The sequence below is a fragment of the Dunckerocampus dactyliophorus genome, chromosome 15, assembly GCF_027744805.1.
Source record: "Dunckerocampus dactyliophorus isolate RoL2022-P2 chromosome 15, RoL_Ddac_1.1, whole genome shotgun sequence".
NCBI lineage: Eukaryota > Metazoa > Chordata > Actinopteri > Syngnathiformes > Syngnathidae > Dunckerocampus > Dunckerocampus dactyliophorus.
The window spans coordinates 26,150,816-26,175,905 of NC_072833.1; the positions used below are offsets into that span (position 1 = coordinate 26,150,816).

Below are 25,090 nucleotides of genomic sequence, written 5' to 3' on the forward strand. Positions count from 1 at the left end.
GATTTAAAAACTGCATTTTGTGTTCAGTTGTGTTGTCATTGACTAATATTTACATTTGTTTGATGATCTGAAACATTAAGCGTGACAAACGCACAAAAATAAGAAATCACGAAGGGGGCAAACAGTTTTTCACACCACTGTAGTTGCATAAAATTGGAAAATTGGAAGGCTGTGTAGAGACGCACGTAAGGTTAGCATTCATGTGTCTAATCAGTTTGTGTAAACTGGTGGGACAGTGTCTTGTCTTTCAGGTGTAACGACTTTTCCCGGTCTTGCAAGATTATTTTTCGCTCCAAACTTTAACGAGGCTGACTTTTGATTGACGCCGTTGAGGGAGTGTGTCAAGTGCGAAGGCAAACACTCACCATGGCGATCCACAGGACTATGTACTCATCGATGAAGCTGTTGAAGTACTGGTTGAGGAAGAGGAGGCCCGGGCCGATGAAGGCTGTGTCTGGGAGGTGCAGCTCACTTTTTGTCATGTGCGCCACCTCGGGGAGGAAAAAAAACAAAACTGTCTGCTTAAGTTCATAATCATGAAAATCGCAAAAAAATGCTTGTATGGTCATGTTAGCATGTTAGCAATGCTAACATTAGGATGCTAATACCTACCATAATAGTGTATACTTATGAAAAAAAATGTAAATTATACTATGCTAATGTTAACATGCTAGCAATGCTAACAACTAACATGATAGTGCTAATTGTTCATATAAGTGTCTACCCATGAAAACGGCTAAAAATGCTACTATGCTAATATTTGCATGCTAGCAATGCTAACGTTGGCATGCTAACACTTAGCATGATATTGCAAATTTTCTGCTTAAGTTTATATTCATGAAAATCGCACAAAATGCTAGGATGGTCATGTTAGCATGCTAGAAATGCTAACATGTAACATGATAGTGCTAAGTGTTCATCTAAGTGTCTACCCATGGAAACGGCTAAAAATGCTATTATGATAATATTTGCATGCTAGCAATGTTAACATGCTAGGTGTTAGCATTGCTGGCATGCTAACATTTGCATAGTATCATCGTATCCGGATCACCCTCAAAATTTAATAAGTTCTTCCATATCCCATTTCCGCCAATTCCTGAAAATTTCATCCAAATCCGTTCAGAACTTTTCAAGTTATTTTGAACACAAACAGGCAAACGCCAGCAAAAACATAACCTCGGTGCTACGCTACGCTGGGCGGAGGTGAAAATGCAATGGGAGCCTACCACAAGCTTGTTGGAGATCTTGGAGATGACCATGCCGAAGGCCAGCAGGTAGAGACAGGGGTGATGCTCCAACAGCCGGCTTGACGACTTCTTGAAAATGATGAAGGCTAGCGTGAGGATGAGGCCGATGTGCAAGCCTGGACTCAGCACGCTGGTGTCCTGCCAGACACGATTGTTACACGCACCGTCGCTGACCTTCACCGGAATCCTCAAGCTTTTACAGCGCTTACCGCCACCGTGGAGCCGTTTTTACCGACCCCGCCGTTCAAGATGACGTGGAAGTAGTTGTGGCAGGAGTAGAGGGCCCCTCCGATGATGCCCATGATGGGGAAGGCGTACAGCTTCAGTCCGATGATGGGCAACTTCACCACAGGGACAGCATTTGGCAGGAAGCCACAAATACATAAAAATACAGGAAAGACTGAAGGAGAACCAATGCTGGAACCACTTTCTTCTTGGCTCATCAGTGCCAAAAAGTGGTCCAGTGCGCTGCTAAATGAATGAAATGTTAGGTTTGAGTTTACCGTGCTTTGCCAGAGGCTCACCCCCCCAAACGCGGACATCAGGTACATGGTGATGATGGCAAACTGCACCTCAGTGACGTCCACCCTGCCATGAGGAAGAAGACGCACCAGTGAAGCGGGCAAGCATTCAGACACACAAACAAATGGGGACTCACAGGCCAAAACGCAGGGTTCCGGAAACGTAGGTCTGCCAGTGGGCACAGAAGAACATAAACATCCCGATGAAGCCGCAGAAGAAGATCCAGTGGGGGTATCTGCCGATGCCGCAGGAGATGCACGTACCCACGGCGACAAACACTGCGACACGACATCATCTCGTTAAATCACCCGCACCCTTCGGCGCTGACCACCCGTCGACAATTTTGTGCCACAACCTGTGGAGACGGCGTCGCAGCCGTGGTCGAAGAGCTCGCCCAGGGCAGAGCTGCTGTTGGTGCGGCGGGCCTGCTTGCCGTCGATGGCGTCCAGAGACTGGTACATGAAGAGACCCAGCGCACTCAGGATGAACACCCATGCTGGAGCCTGAGGGGGACAGGCATCATAGGAAATACTACTAAATCTTACTCTGGTTGGACTCATTAAACCCATGGGTGTCTTTTTCCACTGGGGGGAAGCTTGCAGGGGCCACTGTTGGATTTTAAAGGGTCCCTGACATGATTGATCAACTTTGCTTAAATATGTTATATATTGTTTGGAATTATGTTTTTGTAATTTTGTAAAAATTACATTTATAGTTCGCAGCGCTACCCTCAGCCTCCTTTCCGGAAATGACGTCATCAGGGTGACACCTCTCAGGTGCAGCAGAGTAAACAATCGCTTCTCGAGGTAGATGGTCGACTTGGTTCGGTTTATTTTTCATCAAAATAGTCGTCATGCCAAAACGTGGTGCTGCTGCTGGATGTTCACAGTCTCCAAGTGATAGCCGTAAGCTTGTTTTCTTTTCCAAAAGAGGAAGCTTTAAGACAACAATGGATGAAGCAAGTGCAGAGAACGAGATACAGATGGACGCTCACCTCGAGTTCTCTTCTTTGCGGCGATCATCTCAATAATGACTGCTACGAAGCAACACCTTTACCAGAAGACTTTGGCTTGAAAGTACGGTATAAACGCATTTTGAGCAGGGATGCTATTCCGCCGGTACATGGGAAAAAAACATAAAAGGATGAACGACCGCTGCATCAAAGCTGGCACAAGAGAGTAAGTCATGTCTTGCTTACGTAATGTCTTCTAAACACTACTCCACGATAGCAGCCAGGCTGCAAACCATTATACCCCTTGACACTCATTAAGACGCCGATTTAAAAACAATAATTTAAGCATAAGCAACTCCAGAGTCATCTACACTTACCATTTTGTGCTTTGAAGGCGACCAATCTTCACCTCCACGTCTTAAGGCTTAAGTCCGTGTTCTGCGAGTTCTCCATTTCATCTCCAAATGTTTCTTCCTCCTCGAAAACTATTGACACATCGTTCACACCTTGGCTAAAATCACTGTAAACATCCTCTGTCTCGTACGCCGTTATATGTTTGTTTTCCTGAGTGCCAATTTACCGTTCGCTTTCAAAAATGCAACAATGTAGAACATAATTACAAACCGTATGTAACATATTTAAGCAAAGTCAATGAATCATGTCAGGGACCCCATAAGGAGGTTCTAAGTAGAGCGGGGGTGTCAAACTGGTGCCATGGAGGGCCGAGACACTGCAGGTTTTCTTTCCAGCCAGTCACTAAAACAGGTGATTTTAATGATCAACACCTTCAGTTTGAGGGAAGGAGCTCATCAATTAAATCACCTGCTGAAGAAACTGGTTGGAGAGAAAACCTGCAGCGTCTCGGCCCTCCAGGGCACCAGTTTGACACATGTGAAGTAGAGCTTCAAAATGCAAAAAGAGGAAATGGGAGTGAGACAAAAAACAATTTATTGCAAAGAAGCATTAAAGTGAAATCAAAGGTTCGAGAGCACAACCTTTAAAAGTCAACATGTTGGCAAAAATGCTGTCATGATCTCTTGATGGCAACTTTTTTTTATTACAGCTGGGGTATTTTACTATTTCTGCTGCCGTTTTTTTCTCCAACTATTTTGTTCTTTTAAATTTTCTTCTCATAATTACGACTTCATTCCCATAATATTCTGACTTCATTCACGTAACATTATAGCTCTTTCCGCAACCTAATTTTTAAAAAAATTGCAACTTTTTTCATTTATTATTTATTCATTCACACTTGTTTTGTGCGCTTATCATAATATTCCAACTTTTAAAACAAATGTTTCTTTAATATTTAAACTTTATACTAATAAATGACATTATTTTTCCTCATAATTAAAACATTATTCTCATAAAATTACAACTTTTTCTCGTTAGATTACAAGTTTTTTCTCTTAATGTTTTGACTTTTTTTTCTTGTAGGGTTTTTTGTTTTTCTTCTTAAATAATTTGTTCATAACTTCAGACACTGAACAATGCTGATAATGTATGCAAATAACTTTTATTTGTGCTATATAACCTGTATCAGTTCCTCATGTGCCATCTTACTTGTTAACCTGGATAAGGTTGATTGCATCTCAGTCTTTGCACTGCTGGAAGTGTGGACTTTGATTCCTTGATAATCACAACCTACTGGCTGGACAGGTTAATCTCCGTGACAACTTCCGGATTAGTGACGTCAGCTAAGGTGAAAGGAAACTTGACTGTTGGTAAAGTTGATGCTAAAGCTGTCAGCCTCCTTTCCTAGATGCTGCAAGATGCAATAAATAAACAAGAGCGGCGTTGTCGTCCTCATTGCGGTGTGTTTGCGAGCAGCACATGATCGATGATTGGCAGACAACAACAGGTCCACATTGCAAGAATGTACCAGAAAGGCCTCACGCTACGCCTCCATAGAGCAGTCACTGATTTAACACTTGTTGTCATGTACAATATAGTCCAATGCAAAATACTCCTTTACAATTCGGCTTTTGTGCTGCCTTGTATAACAAATCATTTAATAGCTTCATCTACTCGTCGAGAATCGATCACTCGAGACTCATTTGGCACTTGTTTACCCGTAGCAGCTATAAACACAAGATGTGGAGCTTCTCAACTGATCATATCAATGCCGAACGCACAATCAAACTTGTCTGATTGATACGATGGGTTCTTTTAACCGCTTTCTTGCGTGCACATATTGCCAACAGCCATGAAAACGTAAAATTGCGCAATGTGTGGATGTAGTTTCGCCGAGTCTCCGTGCAGAAACTTTGTCCAAGGTCGCTTCAACTCACCTCCTCTGTGGCCGTGGGACAATAATACACAAGCAGGAGCGTGGAGACGATGTTGACGAGCAGCCCCACGATAGTCAATGTGTTCGGGGCGACCCATGTCGGTATTTGTTGCACCAGCCAGTTCCAGTAGATCTGACACGGCGGCTCCAGAAGGGACCGACCCGAGGCGCTATACTTATGCTCCTCCAGCCGCTTCAGCTGCGCGCTTGACAGCGGCTCCGGCCACAGGATACTGGCCATCGTTTCCAGACGCGGCGACACCTAAAATAGACCGTCAACAAACTCGCAAAGCCTCCCGGGGGCAGAGGTTCAGATACGGATACCTTATCTCGGCCAAGCCCGAAACATAGCACCGCATTTGGCCTTTAGTGGGAGGTGAGTGTACTAGGCCATCTCAAAGCGGAACCAAATGGTGGCGATGACGTTTCTGACCGAGTTGCGTCTCGAGCGGAAGGGAAGCAAAGGAAATAGGAAATTAACTGCTCTAAAACGCTGCTAATTAGTTTAATATGGGTTATTTCTTTCAGAGATGCTAGCTAAGTTGGGGGGAAAGTACGGTGCCTCCAAGGGGACATGGAGGGTAAAAACTGATGACGCGAGAGCTCTCAAAACTATGTGAAGCTACAGGACACACTTCCGGTTGTAGCTGGCGTCCACGTAGCGAAAATCGGGTGGAAATGCATAATTGAATTTCCACATCTCTTACTGCACAATTTTAGCGATATGAAGTGATACTGTAACTATAGGAACAAGTTTTCGATTCCGTGATAGTTATTTGGTTCGTCTTTGAAAATAAAATGCTAACATTCGGTCCTAGCTAGGTGTTGGTTGAAACACATCTGAGTACTGGTACTCGAAAGTAAATGCCTTGATTAGCAATACATCGGATTCTTTCACTTGTGTGCACTGCTTGTCCTATAAGTAAACAGTCATAGCAGATGACCAACCAATGTGCTGCTCTTAATTTGACTTTTCAACGCAAACATCCGCTCTGAACACTGAAGGAGCGGAAATGCAATGCTCTTAATGTAAACGGTGTTGAGAGATCTCGCAAAAGTGACGTATTCTCACACTACAATATAGCTCTTAATTTCACAGATATATGTATTTAATTTATTCACTATAGTTGTTAAATCTTTAGCCGGTTCAATATGTCTTGTTTTTATCCTGTCGTTTTAGTGATAAAGTGTAAACCACATTGCAGTAAAAGACTGGCGCTTTTATAATAGTATTTTCAAACAATAGATGCCCAGAAACAGTGCCATAGTTAAAATTGCCATTTATTGTAATCCATGGGCCATAATTACAAGGACAAAGACATGCGCACGTGAGTGAGCCTCCATCATAGCTCAAAATACAAATATGAATCCAAAACGGACAACAGTTCATGCAGAAAATAGACAAAACTACATTTTTTTTAATCCGCTTTCTCTCTGAACAATATGATCATAAATCGTAAGATCAGTCTACAACACATCCAATAACATGACTTGAGTCTATTTTCATTTTTCTTGCCATTTAGAAATTCAGAGTCGCCACAGAAACACCAAACATTTGTTTATACACTCCTTATTGCCACACTCGCCCCCAAAATATACCATCACCAAGCACTCCCCTTCCCAAAAAAATAACATGTAATGCGCCGCTGCTTGTGATAATTTTGTTTACACGCTTAATCAAATGAAGAAAAAAAGCTGCAGACATGCATTTGAGCTGACTGAGACGTACAAAACAAAGAATGTGACACAGCATGCCACATGACAGACCACTGACCCTCAACCCACACCTTCACCCACCGATGCTGGCCTCTGGGGAGAGACGAGGGACATCGCTAGCGGCAGCACATTTGAGCAAAAAGCTAAGCAAGTCTCACTGTCCTTTCCATTCTACTACTTGTCTTGTTCCACCACCTTCGTCTCGTTCATGTACTTGTCAATCAGATGAAGGGGCACTCCGCGTTGCATGAGTTCGTAGAAGGTAAACCCTCCTGGGGGGGGCAAAGAGGGGACACTCGTCATCATGTCGGCAGGGACAGATGGATGGAAACAAGGAGAGAGAGAAAGCGTGCGCAAGGTTTAGGGTGTTCCAATTCAGTCCTTGTTCATATTCATCTTCTGGAAGCCTCAAGGTGGGCTTGTTCCCATTTTGGGTTTGGTATCATCTTTAATTATTTTGCTCAATCAGTGGTGTGCCGTCAAGGCCAGCAAAACCTTCTCTGCTGGCCTAAACACATCATATAGGAGTGTGCGGTGCGGGCTGGTTTTTTTTTTAATTGGCCCAAGTCAAATTATAAAGAAAAAAAAAAATGGAAAAATCAGCAGTAGTTTCACAAGAATAAAGCCAAAATTTGAAGGGAAAAAAGTAGTCATTTACATAGAAAAAGTAGAAATTTTACAAAAATAATGTCATCATTTTATGAGGAGAAATAACATAATTTTAGTCGCATTAAATTTAAATATTAAAGAAAAAATCCATTATTTTTCTGCAGCTGTAATATAATGCCAAAAATAAAAGTGTCATTTTAGTCACATTGAAATTTTTTTTTTAAGTTATTTTTGTTGTAATATTATGAGAAACAAAATAAAGTTGTAATTTTTTGAAAATTAGGTTGGCGAAAACATTATGGCAATAAAGTCATAATATTACGAGATTAAAATTTACAAGAAGAAAGTTGAAATAGTTGGAAAATAAGAATTAAAAAAAACAGTAGCATGGGAAAAACATTTGTAACTTTCAGAGAATAAAGTAGTATTATAATGGGAAAAAAGTTGCAATTTTACGAGCATTAACGTATAATATGAGCGGAAAATAATACATTTTAGTAGCAGAGTTGAAATATTTTTTTAAATATGAGAAACAAACAAAATGAAGTAATTTTTGGAAAATTAGGGTGGGGGAAAAGTTAGAATATGGGAATCAACTCAAAACATTATGGATGTAAAGTCATAATATTACAAGAAGAACATTTAAGGAAATTATTTAAGAAGAAATAGACTTGGCAATTTTTTTTTTTAAACAAAAGCAAAAATGGGAAAAAAGAGTGACGTTGATATTAATAATAGGCTTTTTCACCTATATGACAGAGCTGAAATGTACAGTATATAACTTCTAAGCATATCTACATGTGTTGCTTGACAAAATAAGTGGCAAAGTTTCATCCTTTAATTTTTGACTGTGTGGCCCTCGCTGGAAAAAGTTAGGACACTATTAGAAGCACAAAATGTACAACTTCAATTGTAATATTTGCTGCATGAAACTGTATTCATTTATTCCCAACACTTGATTATCTTCATTTAGGAGCAGGTCTCCTGGCTGCACTGCTTCCACAACGTGTATATTACATTTCCTCATGTTCGTTTTTTTTTTTGTCCAATCAGATTTCAGCTTCTATGTATTGCCATGTCAATGTAATCTCCCTAGGGCCTTCAGCATCAGTAGTGCTGGCCCTTGTCACCCGCACGGTGGCCGAGTGGTTAGCATGTTGACCACACAGTCAGGAGATGGAGTTTGCATGTTCTCCCCGTGTGTGTGTGGGTTTTCTCCGGGTACTCCGGTTTCCTCCCACATTCCTAAAACATGCATGTTTGCTTCATTGGAGACTAAATAGTGCATAGGTATGAATGTGAGTGTGAATGGTTGTTTGTCTATATGCACCCTGCCATTGGCTGGCCACCAGTCCAGGCTTTTGGCCCAACGGTCAGCGCTCTCGTCTCCCATCCCGAAGGTCCTGTGTTGGAGCCCCGGCGCGGGCAATGTGAGGCAGGCGGTTTTCAAAGGCCAAAGCGTGTAAAGAAAGATGCAAGAAAAGTTGAACAACAATAGGTTTGATAAGGGAGCGATCAAACACGATGGCATCAAACTGACGCCGTTGAGGTTTTACAGACTAGTTTTGACAAGTGCGTCCCTTGCCGGCTCAATACGGGCGTTGGCAACCCTACGTGACACAGCGCACACGTAGGGTTTGCCGCCGCACACCCATTGATGTTTGTGATCTGCTTTGAAAGGCGTTTATCGGCATATACCCATGACTTGTTTTTAACGGAAATCGGCCGATACTAATCAGTGGCCGATTGATCTGAGCATCCATAGTTTTGAGAGGGCTTAACTTAGTTTTACACTTGAGAAAGTGCACGTCATGTAAGGTAAGAGTGAGCATTGTGAAGAATGTGAGATAGAGTGTGTTTGGCTGCTCTCTTGTTTTTTTAAAGTGCTCCAAACAAAGTAGGACTGAACTGGGACACCATCTGCGTCTGCTGAGGCTTGGAAAAAAAAAAAGGGACGCAAAGCGGGCTCTGTTTTTATGCTGAAACAATACACACATAGCCGCTTTGCACAAATACTCATCCGGCACAGAAGCACAGAAAGAATCCTTAAAAAGTCTTAAAAGTTTATACAAATTTTCCAGTTTAGCCACTAAAATATTGTACTCACCTCAGGTCGCGCGCAAAACACTCACAATATGGCAACCAGTGAAAATACACAAAACAAAGTAGTCCACCTATGAGGCGTCATGCAAATCCTGTCACGTTAATGGCTGGCATTCTTTGGCTGCGTTCCTGCGAGGAATAGCGGCCCGCGCTCCCACCCAACTCAGACAGTTAGGAATAATGAATGACATAAGCTTCATATGCCAAATCCATATGAAAGCTTACCTTATATGAGAACAAACATATTCATGATTCTTGAGTGTGGACTGGGGGAGAGAGAAGAGAAGAGGGGTTAACATAAATGTTTACGTGGGGTTATATGTGCGCACCGGGGAATACCGTTACTGAACTCTTTTTATATGAAGGAGTTAACGAGGGATAGTCGCTGGTAAAAACATTGCAACGTGTCAAAGTAGTGAGGATGGGAAAGATGGGAGGCCTTTGAAGGTTGTGGTGATGGACACGTGTCATCAGATAGGGCGTAAAACACTTTGATGGAGCTAACATTAGCTTGTTTAAATTGGTAATACAGGCATCTGCTACTGTATGCTTCACCAGGAGAAAGTACATCAGTCAGGTTAGCTTGATCAGGGGTTTCATTCACACACTTGACTATGTGAAGGCCAGTAATATACACTAGTATGTCGAGATCAGAAGAACATATGAAAAGGTCCCTGACATTAATGGTAAATTTGCAAAAATGACATTTATAGTTGATGGTGGCAGCCATGACGAGCTAGCTCTCGCAGTTCAGCCTTTGTGGCGTCATCTCTCAGCTAAAGCAGAGTAAACAAACGCTTCTCGACGTACATGGTCGACATGGTTCAGTATATTTTTCATCAAAATAGTAGTCATGCAAAATGTTGTGTTGCTGCTCAATGTTTTTTTTCTTTTTCAAAATATACTGTAAATATACTGTAAATTAGAAAAATCATCAGTCCCTGTATCCACAATAGCAGCTCATCAAAATGTCTGATTCACTTGTCACGTCACTTACAGCGGGATTTTGAACACCACTGCTGCCTCAACCGCTATTATATATCGCTATTATGACATAGACAGATACAGAGTATCTATCTATCTCTTATGCCTGGGAATATCATCATCCATCCAGGTCATTGTATTCTCAGGTCTTGTCTTATCTATCACTTAGCAGTTAGTTTTTTGTCGATTACTCTCCCGCAGATACTGCCAGGTATGCCGCTATTCTCTTGTGGTTTTTTTTACATTCCCGCTACCCCCATCACCATTATCGGTGTTTTGACAACCCACCACGTCCCCTCTTGCCACCCCAAACATGGTTAAGCAAAGCATCAGCGAAAGTATATGCTGCTTGTGGACTGTGAGGGGCGGACTCGCTGCCGCAAGTACAAGGGTTGAAAGTCTATAAACTCCTACATTTTGCATAAAACCACGCCCACAAATGTTGCTCAGGTTAAAGTTACAGATGTCCTCCGTCTCCTGGTGTAAAGTATTAACTACATGAGGCACCATATTTGCTGAAATGGTGCAATGTTGCTTGTCGCAGTTGTGCAACTTTGGCGAGACATCTGTCGCCCATCTGACGCTATTGCAGTGATCCTTTCACTGATGACTGCTATGAAGGAACACCTTTACAAGAAACATTTGGCTTGAAAGTACGTTATGAACGCATTTTGAAAAAGGATGCTATTCCGCCGGTACACAGGGAAAAAAAGACAAGAAGAACGACATCAAAGTTGCCACAGAATAGAGTAAGTCATTTCTTGTTTACATAATGTCATCTAAACACTATTCCATGATAGTGACAAGGCTGGAAAGCATTATACATGTTGTATAAACATCGACATGTATGTTTACTGTGGGGCTACGAGTGTGGCTACGATGGCGACAAAATATAAAATAAATGAAGTTACAAAGATCCCTTTCCGCTCATTAAGAAGCCGATTTAAAACAATAATTGAAGGATAAGCAACTCCAGGGTAAGGTACGCTTACCATTCTGTGTTTTGAAGGCGACCGATCTTCATCTCCATGTCTTAAGGCTTAAGTCCATGTTCTGCAAGTTCTCTAGCTCTTCTGCAAATGTTTCTCCCTTCTTTTCGCCTCGAAAACTATTGAGACATCACTCAAATCTTGGCTATAATCACTGTAAACATCCTCTGTCTCGTACACCGCTTTGTTTGTGTAGCTGAGTGATAGTACTCTGATGGCGTCACTTCCGGAAATGAGGCTGAACAGCGAGAGCTAGCTCGTCATGGCTGGCACCATCAACTATAAATGTCATTTCTGCGAATTTACCGCTCAATTTAAAAAATGTAACATTGTAGAACATAATTACAAACAATATATAACATATTTAAGCAAAGTTGATCAATCATGTCAGGGACCCTTTAAGGATATTAATTGATCATTGGAACAAAAAAAGAACAGATACTTACATGTCCTTACAGGCCAGTCCTTTGCAATTTCCACAGTACTCATGACACACACTGGCACCCCATTTGAATTGGTCCCCCCAAAGCTATTTACCTTCCACCCAGGGGTCTCAAACACTCTTATTCTGAGGCCCTCTATTTGACATCAAAGTTTAGTGTAACCCTGGGCAATTCATATGTACAGTCGTCCCTCGCAATATTGCGGTTTGAGTATTGCTCCCTTGCTATACCACGGTTTTTCAGAAATTAATTAGTGATGGCCGTTTGGTGGTAGACTATGGTCTATTATTAATCAAAACATATTGAAATGCAAGTGATATGTAGTATTAATTTTGGCCAATAATACTCACCATTTGCTTAAATATGCATATTTTTTACTACTAATAGGCTGTAATCAACCACAAAACTGTGATCATTTATTAATTTCTTTTGGAAAAACCACAATAGAGCGGGGATAGGTTCCCAAAATAGGCCACAATAAGTGAAATCCGCAAAGTAGCCAACTTAATTTTTCTACAAAGATTGTATGTTTTAGGGCTGTAAAACCCATTACCACACACTTTATACACTTTTCTCAGACAGACATTAACATTTTATCACATGTGTCTCTTGTTTAAACACTCTCAAAGAAGTTCAAACCTTCCTTTGAATTTTAATGATCAACCTACAGGTAGGGCAAAAGAAATTATTAAGTAACTCATGCGTATTTTTTCACCTATGCCTTTTCGTCCTGGCGCTGTTCCGCTGTACTGGAGAATTTTTGCATCCTTGTTAAAACATATTTTTGAACCGAAGTTTCATTTACAAGCTAGCAAACAACCTAGCAATGACACAGGAGACACGCAGGGCGGCACCACGGTGATTGATTGACAATGGTCTACAGCCAATCAGGACGCAGAAAACAATGGGCGGTGCAGACAGACGAGTGAGGGAGGAGAGACACTGAAGTTCCCACAATGCAATTCTTCTTAAAGGGCCAGGCTCGGCCTGTAACTGCGTTCATACGTTGTTATAAAAAAAAAAAATGAAGCACTAAAAAAAATTCCACGAAACAGTGAAGCCACAAATGGCGAATCGCAATAGGGCGAAGGAACACTGTATATTATACAATATTGTGACAAGCTATAGTCCTACAAGAGATGGACTGAGGTACTTCAGCTTGCTTAAAGGAAGCAGCTCTTTAGTTGGGCAAAATGGCTGACACTGAACTCACAGTGAGCTGGTCACACTGTGAAATGACAGCAGGGTCACTAGCCACAACACTAACTACAAATGCGGTGCCAACACAATTTCCTTAAGCAAGGTGAAGTGCCTCTGACCATCTCTTGGGGAACTCAAGAGCGCCACAGCATTATATTTTTTATCACTTATGGCTCACCATAGCTCATGCTTGTGACAGCTTCCGTTGGTGTTTGTTGACAAGTTAGTCAGATGAAAGGGGATCCCAGATTTAATATTTAATGCGGCCCAGACGCTACCTGCAGCAGCCCCCAGGCAAATTGTTTGAGACCCCCGCTTTACACTATTGATAAGTTATTGATTATGTTGCATGTTTTAACTTGCATGAAGACATAAATCTCAGCTTGGAGAAACCAAAGACTCAAAGAGGTGCCAGACTAATACAGTAGCCTCTTACGGTTCCACACTGACCTTTAACCTCCAGCTTACACTCCACCTGGGCCTCTCCTAAGTCGTTGATGGCCTTGCAGGTGTACATGCCGCCATCGTAAGGGCTGGGCTTCCTGATCTCCAGGGTGCACACTCCTTGGTTGCTGAACATGCGGTATCGCGGGTCATCAAGGATGGTTATCTTGTTCTTCATCCAGGTCACTTTGGGCTGCAGGTGGATACACAAACATCATCACCAGGACGATAACAACCACGCTCACGTTTGCAGGCCAGCTGCGCTTCTTAGTGTAACCGCTTAAATTCCTTTGTGGATCCATGGTACGTTCCATGGGTTCTTCACCTACCTTCGGGTTAGCGCGGACACTGCAGTTGAGAGTGGCGTTGTAGCCGGCGATGGCAAATGTGTTAATCAGCGGCTGTGTGAACTTAGGTGCCTCGTTGAAGTCGTGGTCATTGTACTCGGGAATTTTCACCTGCATGCCTTTGGTGGGAGGATAAAGGTGTGTTGTTGTGCATGATACTGAGCAACATCATGTGGGGGAACATCATGTGATAATGCGATGAGCCATACCCTCTTTGACGATGAGGGCACTTTTCTTGGTTTGGGTGGCCGATTCGCTAAGACCACACATGTTCTCTGAGAAGACCCTGAAGTAGTACTCGTTCCCAACCACCAGTTCAGTGATGGCGATGAAGGTGCGATGGTAGTGCTGGATGCATGTGTACCACTCCTTCATTCAGAAGATCAAAACATGTCAATACTACATCCAGACCATGTCGATCATGGATAACTGGGTTTTAAAAAAGTACCATTGTCTTCTTGTCTGCCTTCTGAATGGTGTAGCCTGTTATCTGTGCGTTGCCATTATCTCTTGGGGGCGTCCAGCTCAGAGCCACATTTTCTCCCCATACATCCTCAATTGTCACACACTGGGGCGGCCCAGGGAGGTCTAGCAATGTGGAAATGAAACATTACCCTTTGGAAACTGTCTTTTCACGTTTCATTCCCTCACCTATGATTTGTATGTCCATAACTGCTGTGTCCACGTGGTTTTCTACCTGGACCTTCATGTCATACTTCCCAGAGTGGCTGCGCTCGGCTTTACGGATGAAAATGATGCTATCGCAGTCTGTGTTGCGGATGCTGACATGGGCAGGATCTATGGGTTTACCATCCTTCAGCCAGGTGACCTTCGGCCTGGGTTTGCCCTAGGGATGTTGTCATGGGTGGAAATAAGAGAGATTCTCAGCGACGTTACAAGTATTGTCTGGTCATTGATTAGTCCCATACCATGAAGGGCACCACAATGTTGACCGCTTCTCCAACTCTTCGGGTATAAGTTTGCTTCAGGTGTCGGGGGACACGGATCTTGGGTGGTTCTGTGAGGCATACCACAAGGTTCATGACATACTTTCTTTTTCATGGGGCTTATGGAGTTTAACTTTCAGAGCTTACCGATAACCTCTTTGACAAGAATAGAGTGCTGAATTGTCCGTGGCGCGCTGGCTCCAGCGGCATTGATGGCCTTGACTCGAACTAAAATTTTGGACCCAGGTGTCAGTCCTGTGATGGTGTATTTGGTCTTCTCTACCAGTTCATCGTTAGCTGCTTTCCAGTCTTCAGCTGTTGGCAAAGAACAATCCAGATGCGAAAATGGTATACTACCAGGTAATTACTTGACGACTGTGTTGGTAGGCATTGCTGTTTCGCTCTCTGGTTTTCTTACTTCCTTCAAGGCAGTACTCCACTAAATAGCCATCAAGACCAGCAGCTCCGATGGTTTCAGGTGGACGCCACTTCACGGTCACTGTTGTGTCAGTCACGTCATCCACAACCAGCATAGTGGGCTCACTGGTAACAGCTTGGAGGACACAAATTTTACTTATCAGACATTTGCTTTGTGATCGGAAGAGATCAATTGACAAACAACAAGAGCATGGCGCCTCGCTGTCTGGCTGCGCAATCATTATAACTGAACCGTCTCGCTGACGTGATATCCTAAAACTATAACTCACAGATGGTTTACCAGTCATTATTAAGACATACAGTCTCCACGATCTTCTAAAGCTCCCACATGGCCAGTGGAGGTCTTAGTCAGTGGAGGGGAAAGAGGAGGTAACAGCTGTGTCGCCGGGGTTTCCAAAGGCAGATCACGCATGTACTGTTTAACTGTTTAACTACGAGCACAACAACCTCTTAAAACCACAGTGCATGTTGGTGACAGTATTGTGTTCAAATTAGTGCCAATGGAAAGCTGATCCTTTGTCCTGGACACCTGGAGAACATTAAAGGAATGATTTGGGGTTCTCACCAAGGGGAGTAAACGCTTTGGACGGTTCACTCGGCTTGGACACCCCGATGGCATTGACTGCAAATATCCGCACTTCATATGGCACGCCTTCAATCATCTTCTTGGGCTCATACGATGTTTCCTTGATCAGGTCAAAGTTAATTCTCATCCATCGTGAACTCTGCTTCTTTTTTCTCTCAATGAAGTAGCCTGTGAAAAACAAAAATACTGACTCTTTTGTTGTAATATAGATCTGTGAGGTTAGTTGTGATATTTACCTAAAATTGGTGAACCGCCATCATATTTGGGAATTTCCCATGTCATAGAGCACCAATCACCTCCTATTACAGGCACCAAAGGAGCATCTGGAGCATCAGGGATATCTACAGGAAGGGAAGTTTAGGGATGTTTAGGGACTTGAAGATAAAAATCTGAAATACTTGGAGAGATCTGTGATGTCTTACCTACAACTTTTAATTTGATGCTGGCTGTGGCCTCACCAGCCTCATTTTGAAGGACTATTTTGTAGTTTCCTGTGTCCTCTCGCTCCGTGATTTCAATTGTCAGACTCGTCTGGTCAACATAAGTTTCAGCTCGAACACGATGGCCGGACTCAAGAATGACCTGAGACAGATGTGTGTGGACATCATTAAAGGCCACTGTCTGAGTGTGATTGACCTTCACATGCTGCAGACCAAAGTTTGACACAGACCCTTTCCCCCTTCATCCACACCACCCTGGGAGCTGGTTCTCCACTGATGGGGATCTCTAAGCGAAGTTTGTTTCCTGCTACAATTGTCACAGTGTTTTCCGGGAAGTTCAGGCCTTCCAGGTGTACCCTTGGAGGGTCTGAAGAAAAACAACAAGCAACATCTTGTGCAAGCTCTTGTGTGATTTCAAGTAGGTGACACTTGTTGGAACATACCTATGACATGAACCTTAGCAGATAGGCTTTGTGAGTAGCCCTCAGGTACAAAGGTGTAATCTCCAGAGTCATGAAGGGAGCTAGTTTCAACTGAAAGTTCATGAACCCTGAAAATCAAATGCTATGTTAGACACCACAAAGCAATAATGGACAGTTGTTTTTATTTGACAATGAGGTCATACTTATTTTTGTGTATGATATTGATGCGGTCATTGGCCTGGATTAGCTGTCCGTTCCTGTACCATCGGCCTGGGACGTTGCCCGGGTAGATCTCACAGTGAAGCTTGAGAGGCTGACCAAGCATCACTTTGATGTCCTGCAGGTCCTGATGGATCTTCAGTGGTTTCACTAGATAACGGAGCAAGTTAATTTCACAGAGCTGAACAGAGTAAATCCATGCTAACAGTAAATGAATGAAGCATCTGTGTTACATACAGTCAACCTGTATGTGAGCCTCAGATGTTCCACCAGTAGCCATGATGGAGTATGTCCCGGTGTCTTCCAAGGAAGCGTCATCAATCACCAGCAAGTGTTTTGTTCCCTCGCACTTGACTCGATATCTGGATCGAACCCCTGTTGGGATCTCAACACCATTCTTCATCCTGAAAGAAGGACAGGAATAGTAAGTACTGACAGTGCATGTTCGCAACTTTTTTTCTACTGTTTTATTACCATTTGACCTGGGCACCTTCCTCTGACACCTCACACTCCAGCTCGATCCGCTCATTCACGGTGGTCTTCACGGGCTCAATTCCTTTGACAATCTTAACTGGCAACTCTGTGGTTCAGAAAGGATTGCAGTGCTCAAGACCCAACCAATGAGTATAACTATTTCAAGTTTCTTCACTCCACCTTTGACAAAGAGCTCTGTGGAGCATTTCTCATCTCCTGCAGCCACAGAATATGCGGCGTCGTCGTTTAGGGTGCAGTTGTTGATGACCATAATTCTTTGCGTGCCCTTGTGCTCAAATATATACCTAAAGAGGATCCACTAGTTACACCTGGAGGGAATCATCATCTGCAGCCCCATCCCCAACTTGTTTGAACAACTTTCATTCTCAGCAACTTCAACATGCATATTACATGTAGGATCAGACACTCTGAAACACTGAACATGAAAGACGGCGCTGGACGAATGGACTTACTTCCTTTGACTTAAGGTCAGCGATGGAGCCAGAATGGGACCAGAGCACAGGGGGTGTACAGGAAGTGATTATGGCAGACAGGAAGGAGCATCATGACATGACATGACAGACAGACATAGACAGAGAGACGTAATGCCTGGGGGGGGTAGAGTATGTAGTCAACCATGTTACAACCAAGAGAACGACTGCTTTTTTTTTTTGGAAGGAAGGAAGTCCTGCAGATGAAGCCAGAAAACAGTAATAGCCTCCCAGATGGCTTTAGCTTGGCATGGCTTTGACGTGTAGGATTTTGAATTAGGTTTATCTCCAGTCGTACAAGTTGACAATCATTTCTAACATATGTGATGCCTCTCTTATTCTTTCACACAATGTTTTTTTGGGCTTTTTTACTTGCTTTGGCTGGGGGCGGACTCGCCGTTGGCGGTAACGGGAGTTGTCCTGGTGGGCCAATCAATTATGGGCCGCTTGACAACCGTTTATTTATTTATTTATTGAAGTACCTAGCCTTGGTAACTACGGTAACCAGGGGTGCACAATGTGTAGTATTGATTATCAGTATGATATTGGTCTTGGTTATCAGTATGGTTATCAGTTATCAGTGTTGGTATTGATTTAAAAATATATGTATCGTGCATCTCTAACAGTCAATAAATCTCCCAGGCCGGGCGGGGAACATTCTACTGCAGACACTACACAACAGAGAGACAAGTCGGTACAGTCAGACCAGCCCCCTCCTGAGGTGAAGAACAAGAACTGTGCATAGGGCCCAAAGATCCATGGGGCAAGGGGGCCCATTTTGTGCAAGGGGGCCATAAGCACAAAGGATGTGCCATCGCTGTGACACATGCATGCAGCGTCAAGTCCGTCCGAGGCGCTGTCATCCATTAGACTGTCGGTGTAACGGTACATGAGGTACATGTACAGGTGGTGCAGGTTCCATCCCAACCCTGGGCGAGTTTTTTTATAAACAAGTGCAGGCTCGTAATGGGGGATGGGGTGGGGTCAGTCTGAACCAAAAAAGTCCAGGACCGAATTTTTGTCTCAGTCTACCCCTGGCTTTATCTCCAACTGTGGAGCAGTACTCTTTGAAAAAACAAATGTATTTTTTATTTTCTCTCTTTCATCATGTACAGCAGTGGTCACCAACCTTTTTGAGACCAAGACCTGTGCAAGATCTACCACCCCCAGTGATGCAATGACAAATGAGCCGTGGGCCACGGATAGACCCTGAGCCGCACTTTGGGCACCCGTACTTTTGCAGACCATTGTTGGGGTCGGGCTTGTGGCGCCGGCTGCAAAAGCAAACCACATTTATCCCTTGATTTTGTGGTAGCAAAGGCAGATTTTGAGCCACATTAACGTGCAATAATGACTGTTGTGTCCACAGGCACATCACTGCACTCTGCCACTCCCCCTCTCTCAACATGGGCACGCTTGACACTCAGCGCTTTTTGCATCCACGGCGAGGCGAGCTGGTGTACACGCACTGGTACCTCCAGTCGGGTTTTGTGGACTGGGCTGCTGGCTGGGGCTTGCGGGTTGCCTACCTGGAGAGCGGTGAGGCGTACGGGCGTGTTCAGTGGAAAAAATGTGTGTGTTTTGGTCACTCTCCGGAAGGGAAGGACACTGATGTGATAACACATTTTTTTCTACTATGCTCGTGATCGACCGACAAAGTCTCAAAGATCAACTGGTGGATCGTGATCGATGGGTTGGCGACCTCTGATGTGCAGTATGTTTTCAAAGCCATGCGTTAAAGACCTGTGAAGGAGGTACCACCTTTTTCCTGTACAGAGGCATACAAAAGCCAGTTAAACACAACAGTTCATTTGTGATGATGACACAAATGTAGCTCTGCAGCAATTTTCATAGCCTGCTGTGTGCTTGGAGCCACATTAGGGTTGAGAAGATGCAGGTAAGACAACTGATTGGACAAAGGGCATTTCCGCAAATGAAACACATTGTCTGCAATGCACTTCATTTGTTCAGTGTTTAAAGGGAAACAACATTAACAATACACAACAGGCGGCAGTGTCACATACTTGGGACTTGGACGGATTTCCTGTCCATTTTTGTACCACTTGAGGTCGACTGTGGGGTCAGCCAGGTCCACGACAAGGCGGATCTTTCCTCCTTTATCGGCCTGATAAGCAGGATCCAGCTTCTTTGCAAACGCTGTGAAAAGGCATATTCAGATTACAGAGGTCTTCTGGGGAATAACAAAATCCATTAGACCATCTTCACCTTCACTCTTCTTCTCCTCTTTGGGGATTTTCTTCATTCTGCGCAACAGGCCTCTCAGATCTGTGATGCCATACATGAACGCAATCTTCTCGTACTCGTCAGGGCGGGCGTTCTTCAGAATCTCCCACACGTCCACCTCTGGGGTGTCGTCCTGCTGCTTATGCTCCCTGGTGGTGTTGGATATTTGGGCAGGATGTGAGGAAACGAGTCATTGGATGGCGTTTGCAACATGTCCGGAGGAGCTAGTCATGAACCCTAACTTGGCAAGAGTTTCTGCTGAAGATAGTCAGTAAAAAAATGTTTGGACATGATTGTCATTTATGGGTTTCTTTCACATTCCTCAGGACATGTCACACAAAGGGATGGGCTTCATGAGATGCCATCTGTGTTGACCTCCATCTTGGAGATGAATATTGGGTGAACTTCAGAGGTGTACAGCTTAGTTAATTTCTGCCAATCAGTTTCTTGCCATGTTCATGCTTCTTTAGCGACCTTGTCCATGGGATCGCTGGTGCCAGTACGCGAGTTTTCGATGCCTGCTGTTGGATCTTTCTTGTTATTCCCTTGCTTTTGTACCTAGTAGCCAAAGTTCCTGGTTCTCTTAAAAGTTATTCTCCAGTTAGTGGCTGCAGCCTAGATTGTTTTTGAGTTGCTCTATTTGGCCCATCCCTTTGTTTGATTCTCATTCCATTCAGGGAATTCAGGGATGCTTGGGAAGTGTTAGACCATGGAGGTGTCTGTTAGATTATATTTGTGAGATCCAGGTTAGTGAACACGTTGCTCTGCACGTGAGCGTGTTCATTAAGACATGCAGTCAGTTCTTTCATCGACATTTTTGCAAATGTCTGAAAGGTAGCAAGTAGAAAGGATAAAAAAGTAGCATTCCATTGGTGGTTTTTTCCATCTGTTTATTTTCAGAAGGCCAAAATAAACATGGCTTTATTTGCCTTATATTTCTCACTGGAAATAAAATGACAATGTAGTGATAACACTATTTTACCGCATCATTTCCCGGTGGCTCCCTTGCGTGTCATTAATGATCCAAAACAGTATGAAGGACCATTTCCATCATTGCAGACTGCAGGGGGAGCCGTGCGGAATGTTGCTTTCAAATGAAGTGTTACCGAACTACAGTAGGCCAACACTCTTTGTTGGAGCTACACGGCATGCTGGGGGACTCTATAGGATTACGGTACTCACCCGCAGTAAGGTCTAATCGTTTTACTACCTATGGTTTTCGCTCTACTAACCTTTGATGTCTGAATGTGTAGGGGAGAAGAAGAGACAAGCCCAAAATAAATGGCTAATTTATCTGGCTTTGTGTTAGCTTGAACTCAAGTAGACATCATTGCTGAGCAACCAATGTAGCTTTGACTGAGATGCCGTTCAAATAGCGGCATCATATGGATGGTATTCTTAATATATTTGAAGGAAAGCGAGAAGAAGCATGTCCACAAAAATAAAAATAAAGGACTGAAGGACTACTGGAAGGAGCAACAGCCACTCAGGCAGGGGATGTGATTCTCACCTATGTTTAAGGAGACCACTAAAGTCAAGCTCCCCTGCATCTTCTTGGCCTTCACTGCTGTTGTTAACAAGGAGAGATTAATGAAGATTGAATCAAAAGATGACACAGTCGCTAGAAAACAATGCTAAAAGAGCAACACAAAGCAAACGCTCAATCAGTATATTAGCTCAGGGCTAACAAGTGATTGGTGCTTACACAAAAGTCAGTCTTTAAGGGTCCCTGACATGAGTCATCAACTTTGCTTCAATATGTCATATGTTGGTTGTAATTATGTTCAACATTGTTTGATTTTTTCAAGCAAACGGTAAATTCGCAAAAATTACATTTATACGGTAGTTCATGGCGCCAGCCATGACGAACTAGCTCTCGCTGTTCAGCCTTGTTTCCAGAAGTGACGTCATCAGGTGACACTTCTCAGCTAAAGCAGAATGTTGTTTCGCTGCTGGATGTTCACATTAACCGAGTGATACTGTCAGTTTGTTTTCTTTTCCAAAAGAGGGAGCTTTAAGACAACAATGGACGAAGCAAGTGCACAGAACGAGAGACGACCACCTCAAGAGACAGATGGATGCCCATCTGTCGCCCATCTGACGCTATTGCAGTGATCCTTTCACTGATGACTGCTTTGAAAGAACACCTTTACAAGAAGCATTTGGCTTGAAAGTACGTTATAAACGCGATTTTGCTGGTGGACTAGTGCAAGAACGACCACTACGTCATAGTTGCCACAGAACCGAGTAAGTCATGCCTTGTTTACATATTGTATTCTAAACACTATTCCGCCATAGCGAAAAGGCTGCAAAGCATTATACTGTACATGTGATATAAACATCTTTTCACAGCCAGATGATGGTGGCTGTGACAAAATATGAAATAAATCAGGCTATAAAGACCCCTTTACGCTCATTAAGAAGCTGATTTAAAACAATAATTGAAGGATAAGCAACTCCCGGAGTGATTTACGCTCACCATTCTGTGTTTTGAAGGCTACCAATCTTCATTTTTACATCTTAAGGCTAAAGTCCAAGTTCTGCATTTTCTGTATTTCATCTCCAAAGGTTTCTCCCTTCTTTTCTCCTCGAAAACTATTGACAAATCTTGACTATAGTCACTGTAAACATTCTCCTGTCTCGTACACCTCTATGTTTGTGTAGCCGAGTGATAGTACTCCGATGGCATCACTTTGGGAAATAAGACTTACCAGCGAGAGCCAGCTCGTCTTCACCGTTTGCATTCAAAAATTGAACATTGTAGAACATAATTACAAACAGTGTATTACGGAGTGGATAAATCATGTCAGGGACCCTTTATGTCTTGGGTTTGCTGAAACAAGGCGCTTTGTGTAAGACATTGGCAGTCGTGTCCCAGGTGATATTGCCGCAGTGTTTCTGCCGTGTTGCGGAGCATCGACACTGCGATTGCGCAATGAAACTGGGTTGCTTTGCATTGCTTTTCAGACACATTGTTTGAGGGTGTTTTAATGTGCTTGATGGTTGATGATACATCTGGAATCAGGTGCGCCTTACAGGATTCTACCTTTGTTTTGCATACATAATATACTATACTACATAATATACGCTCGACTTGTTGTGGCGTTCTTTCATTACCTCCTTTTGAAAGCTGATCTGATGTCAATATTGTGTGACGTTCCGGCCTCTGGAAGACAGAACCAAAACACAATCATTTGCGTTGTCTGCGTGTGTTGCAAGACACACTTGCTGTTTTGACAAACCTTTCACTTCCAGGTCAAAGGAGCAGCTGTCAAACTTGTCCTTGTAGGTCACCTCGCACCTGTAATTGCCCGCATAATTCTCTTTGGCCTTGATGATGTGCATCTCAAACGTGTGGACCTGTAAGGAGTTGTTTTTGGTCAGTGCTGGTGCCACAGAAACCTGACTGTTTTTACTCTTGAGGATGATTCTTGGCCGCTGTGTACCTTGGTGACACGGTCAAAGGTCTCCTTGAGCTGCAAGTGCTTCCCCGTCTTGCTGGCCAAGTCCATCCACTTCCCCTTAAACCATTTGATAGTGGGTTTGCGGAGAAGATCTTTGGCCTCCACCTTTGCAACAAAGGTGATGTCCCCACCTTTGTTGGACAACAGAAACAACTTTGTTAACCCAGACGGCCTTTGCATTTTTTTGGTGTTCATACCGTTTCTTGCGATATGTTGTCCCCTGTTGGTTAGAGTATGAGTTGACAACTATTCAGTGCTTTCACACAGAAACCTTAGTTGGTTTCCATCGTTCTGGTGGGGTCTCTGTGCTTACCGACGGCCACTGTGCCGCTCTGGGGTTTCTCCGTGAGCAGGGTGGACAGCGGTGGGGTCTCAATGGGCTTGTCCAGTTCCTCGGGGGGCTGGGACTCTCCCAAAGACCAGACTGGTCGTTGAGGACAAACACACACGTGAAACAATGCAATGCTTCCCATTTTTAAAATGGGGAACTAAACATGATTATTTTGGTTTGGCCTTTTGTACTGTATAGTCTCACCACACAGACAGACACAAAGACACATTGTCTCACTTTCAGCAACAGTTTAAGCTCTTTGCAACATTGAAAGCATGAAGTCGACATGAGGCAACACACAAAAAGGGGTACAAACTTACTTTATATGATGTCCAACAAGGGTAAAGGAAGACATGTTTCCTTTTTAACATGACTGATATACACCCTAAGTGTCAATGTATACTCGAGGGACTGGTTCTTCCACTCAATTACCTGAGTCTTTTCTCCCCATGGCTGTAACAGGGACGCTATCATCTAAATAAAGACAAAGAGAGATTTACAGCATATTGGCGGGAATAGTACTGTAAAGTCCGCTGGAGCAAGCACACACCAACACCAACAAAGCCAAGCGATTAGTTTTTGAGAGTTTGGAAAGTGGACCGTATCTGCAGCTTGAAGGAAAATACTGAAAGGGGAAAATAGAAAGCATAATTCAAGTTAAGAATAAGTGGATGTTAATTTGTTAGCAAGGACACTTCTCTCCGTTGTAAGGCTAACTAGCAAACCTCTTCCAAACACACCAAGGCATATCTGCCAACATGTTTCCTATACGCTCGGATTTGGATTTAGTGATTTAGATAAGACGACCGCTGTGGTCGGAGGTACAGAAACGCTGGTATAGGATTTGACAGAGGTGTCTTACTAGGCAGCTCAATTGAGAGTTTCTTGAGAGAATTGGCATCTTCTGTGAAGAAAGCACAGTCATCATGGAAAATGATCAGGGTAAACTCATGGAAGGTGGTTTCATCTTACTCCTGATGCCCACCAGCGAGAAAGTTGTGCTTTGATGTAAGTCTTTTCTTTCTGGTAAGGTTAGAACCATTTTTTTTACTGGTTAAAATGTCTTAATAGCATCCATGGTATGTACTGTTTAATATCAACATCACATCAGTGCCTTTATTTGTGAGATAAAAGCAGATGGATGTGGGGGTGTCACACACACACAGTTACTACCGCATGTATGTCTTT

The 25,090-nt window shown here is 43.3% G+C and overlaps 2 protein-coding genes across 5 annotated transcripts in view; both read right to left on the reverse strand.

The window, feature by feature from the left end:
• Nucleotides 1-5,584, reverse strand: part of chpt1 (choline phosphotransferase 1) — an 11,863-nt gene extending 6,279 nt beyond the window's left edge. Inside the window, exons 1-7 of the mRNA XM_054799982.1 lie at nt 5,013-5,584; nt 2,125-2,272; nt 1,906-2,047; nt 1,751-1,835; nt 1,457-1,588; nt 1,227-1,385; nt 366-491 (exon numbers count right to left, since the gene is read on the reverse strand). Coding sequence (XP_054655957.1) covers nt 366-491; nt 1,227-1,385; nt 1,457-1,588; nt 1,751-1,835; nt 1,906-2,047; nt 2,125-2,272; nt 5,013-5,252 — 1,032 coding nt within the window. The 5' untranslated portion in view covers nt 5,253-5,584. The remainder of the gene's footprint in view (nt 1-365; nt 492-1,226; nt 1,386-1,456; nt 1,589-1,750; nt 1,836-1,905; nt 2,048-2,124; nt 2,273-5,012) is intronic.
• Nucleotides 5,585-6,274: 690 nt separating this feature from the next.
• The window catches only part of mybpc1 (myosin binding protein C1), a 29,710-nt gene continuing 10,894 nt past the window's right edge, over nt 6,275-25,090 (reverse strand). For 3 of the 4 annotated variants that reach the window (XM_054799979.1, XM_054799978.1, XM_054799976.1), the window contains 27 exons: nt 24,765-24,806; nt 24,335-24,376; nt 23,885-23,995; nt 23,554-23,702; nt 23,350-23,467; nt 23,225-23,273; nt 21,618-21,674; nt 20,090-20,256; nt 19,888-20,020; nt 17,553-17,677; nt 17,373-17,478; nt 17,136-17,302; nt 16,883-17,048; nt 16,701-16,807; nt 16,488-16,624; nt 16,240-16,399; nt 16,054-16,158; nt 15,797-15,985; nt 15,212-15,346; nt 14,941-15,108; nt 14,776-14,864; nt 14,498-14,693; nt 14,295-14,434; nt 14,056-14,215; nt 13,829-13,965; nt 13,506-13,692; nt 6,275-6,999 (listed from right to left, as the gene is read on the reverse strand). In XM_054799979.1, coding sequence (XP_054655954.1) covers nt 6,902-6,999; nt 13,506-13,692; nt 13,829-13,965; nt 14,056-14,215; nt 14,295-14,434; nt 14,498-14,693; nt 14,776-14,864; nt 14,941-15,108; nt 15,212-15,346; nt 15,797-15,985; nt 16,054-16,158; nt 16,240-16,399; nt 16,488-16,624; nt 16,701-16,807; nt 16,883-17,048; nt 17,136-17,302; nt 17,373-17,478; nt 17,553-17,677; nt 19,888-20,020; nt 20,090-20,256; nt 21,618-21,674; nt 23,225-23,273; nt 23,350-23,467; nt 23,554-23,702; nt 23,885-23,995; nt 24,335-24,376; nt 24,765-24,806 — 3,440 coding nt within the window. In that variant the 3' untranslated portion in view covers nt 6,275-6,901. The remainder of the gene's footprint in view (nt 7,000-13,505; nt 13,693-13,828; nt 13,966-14,055; nt 14,216-14,294; nt 14,435-14,497; nt 14,694-14,775; nt 14,865-14,940; nt 15,109-15,211; nt 15,347-15,796; nt 15,986-16,053; nt 16,159-16,239; nt 16,400-16,487; nt 16,625-16,700; nt 16,808-16,882; nt 17,049-17,135; nt 17,303-17,372; nt 17,479-17,552; nt 17,678-19,887; nt 20,021-20,089; nt 20,257-21,617; nt 21,675-23,224; nt 23,274-23,349; nt 23,468-23,553; nt 23,703-23,884; nt 23,996-24,334; nt 24,377-24,764; nt 24,807-25,090) is intronic. The other variant, XM_054799977.1, reaches the window with a different exon arrangement.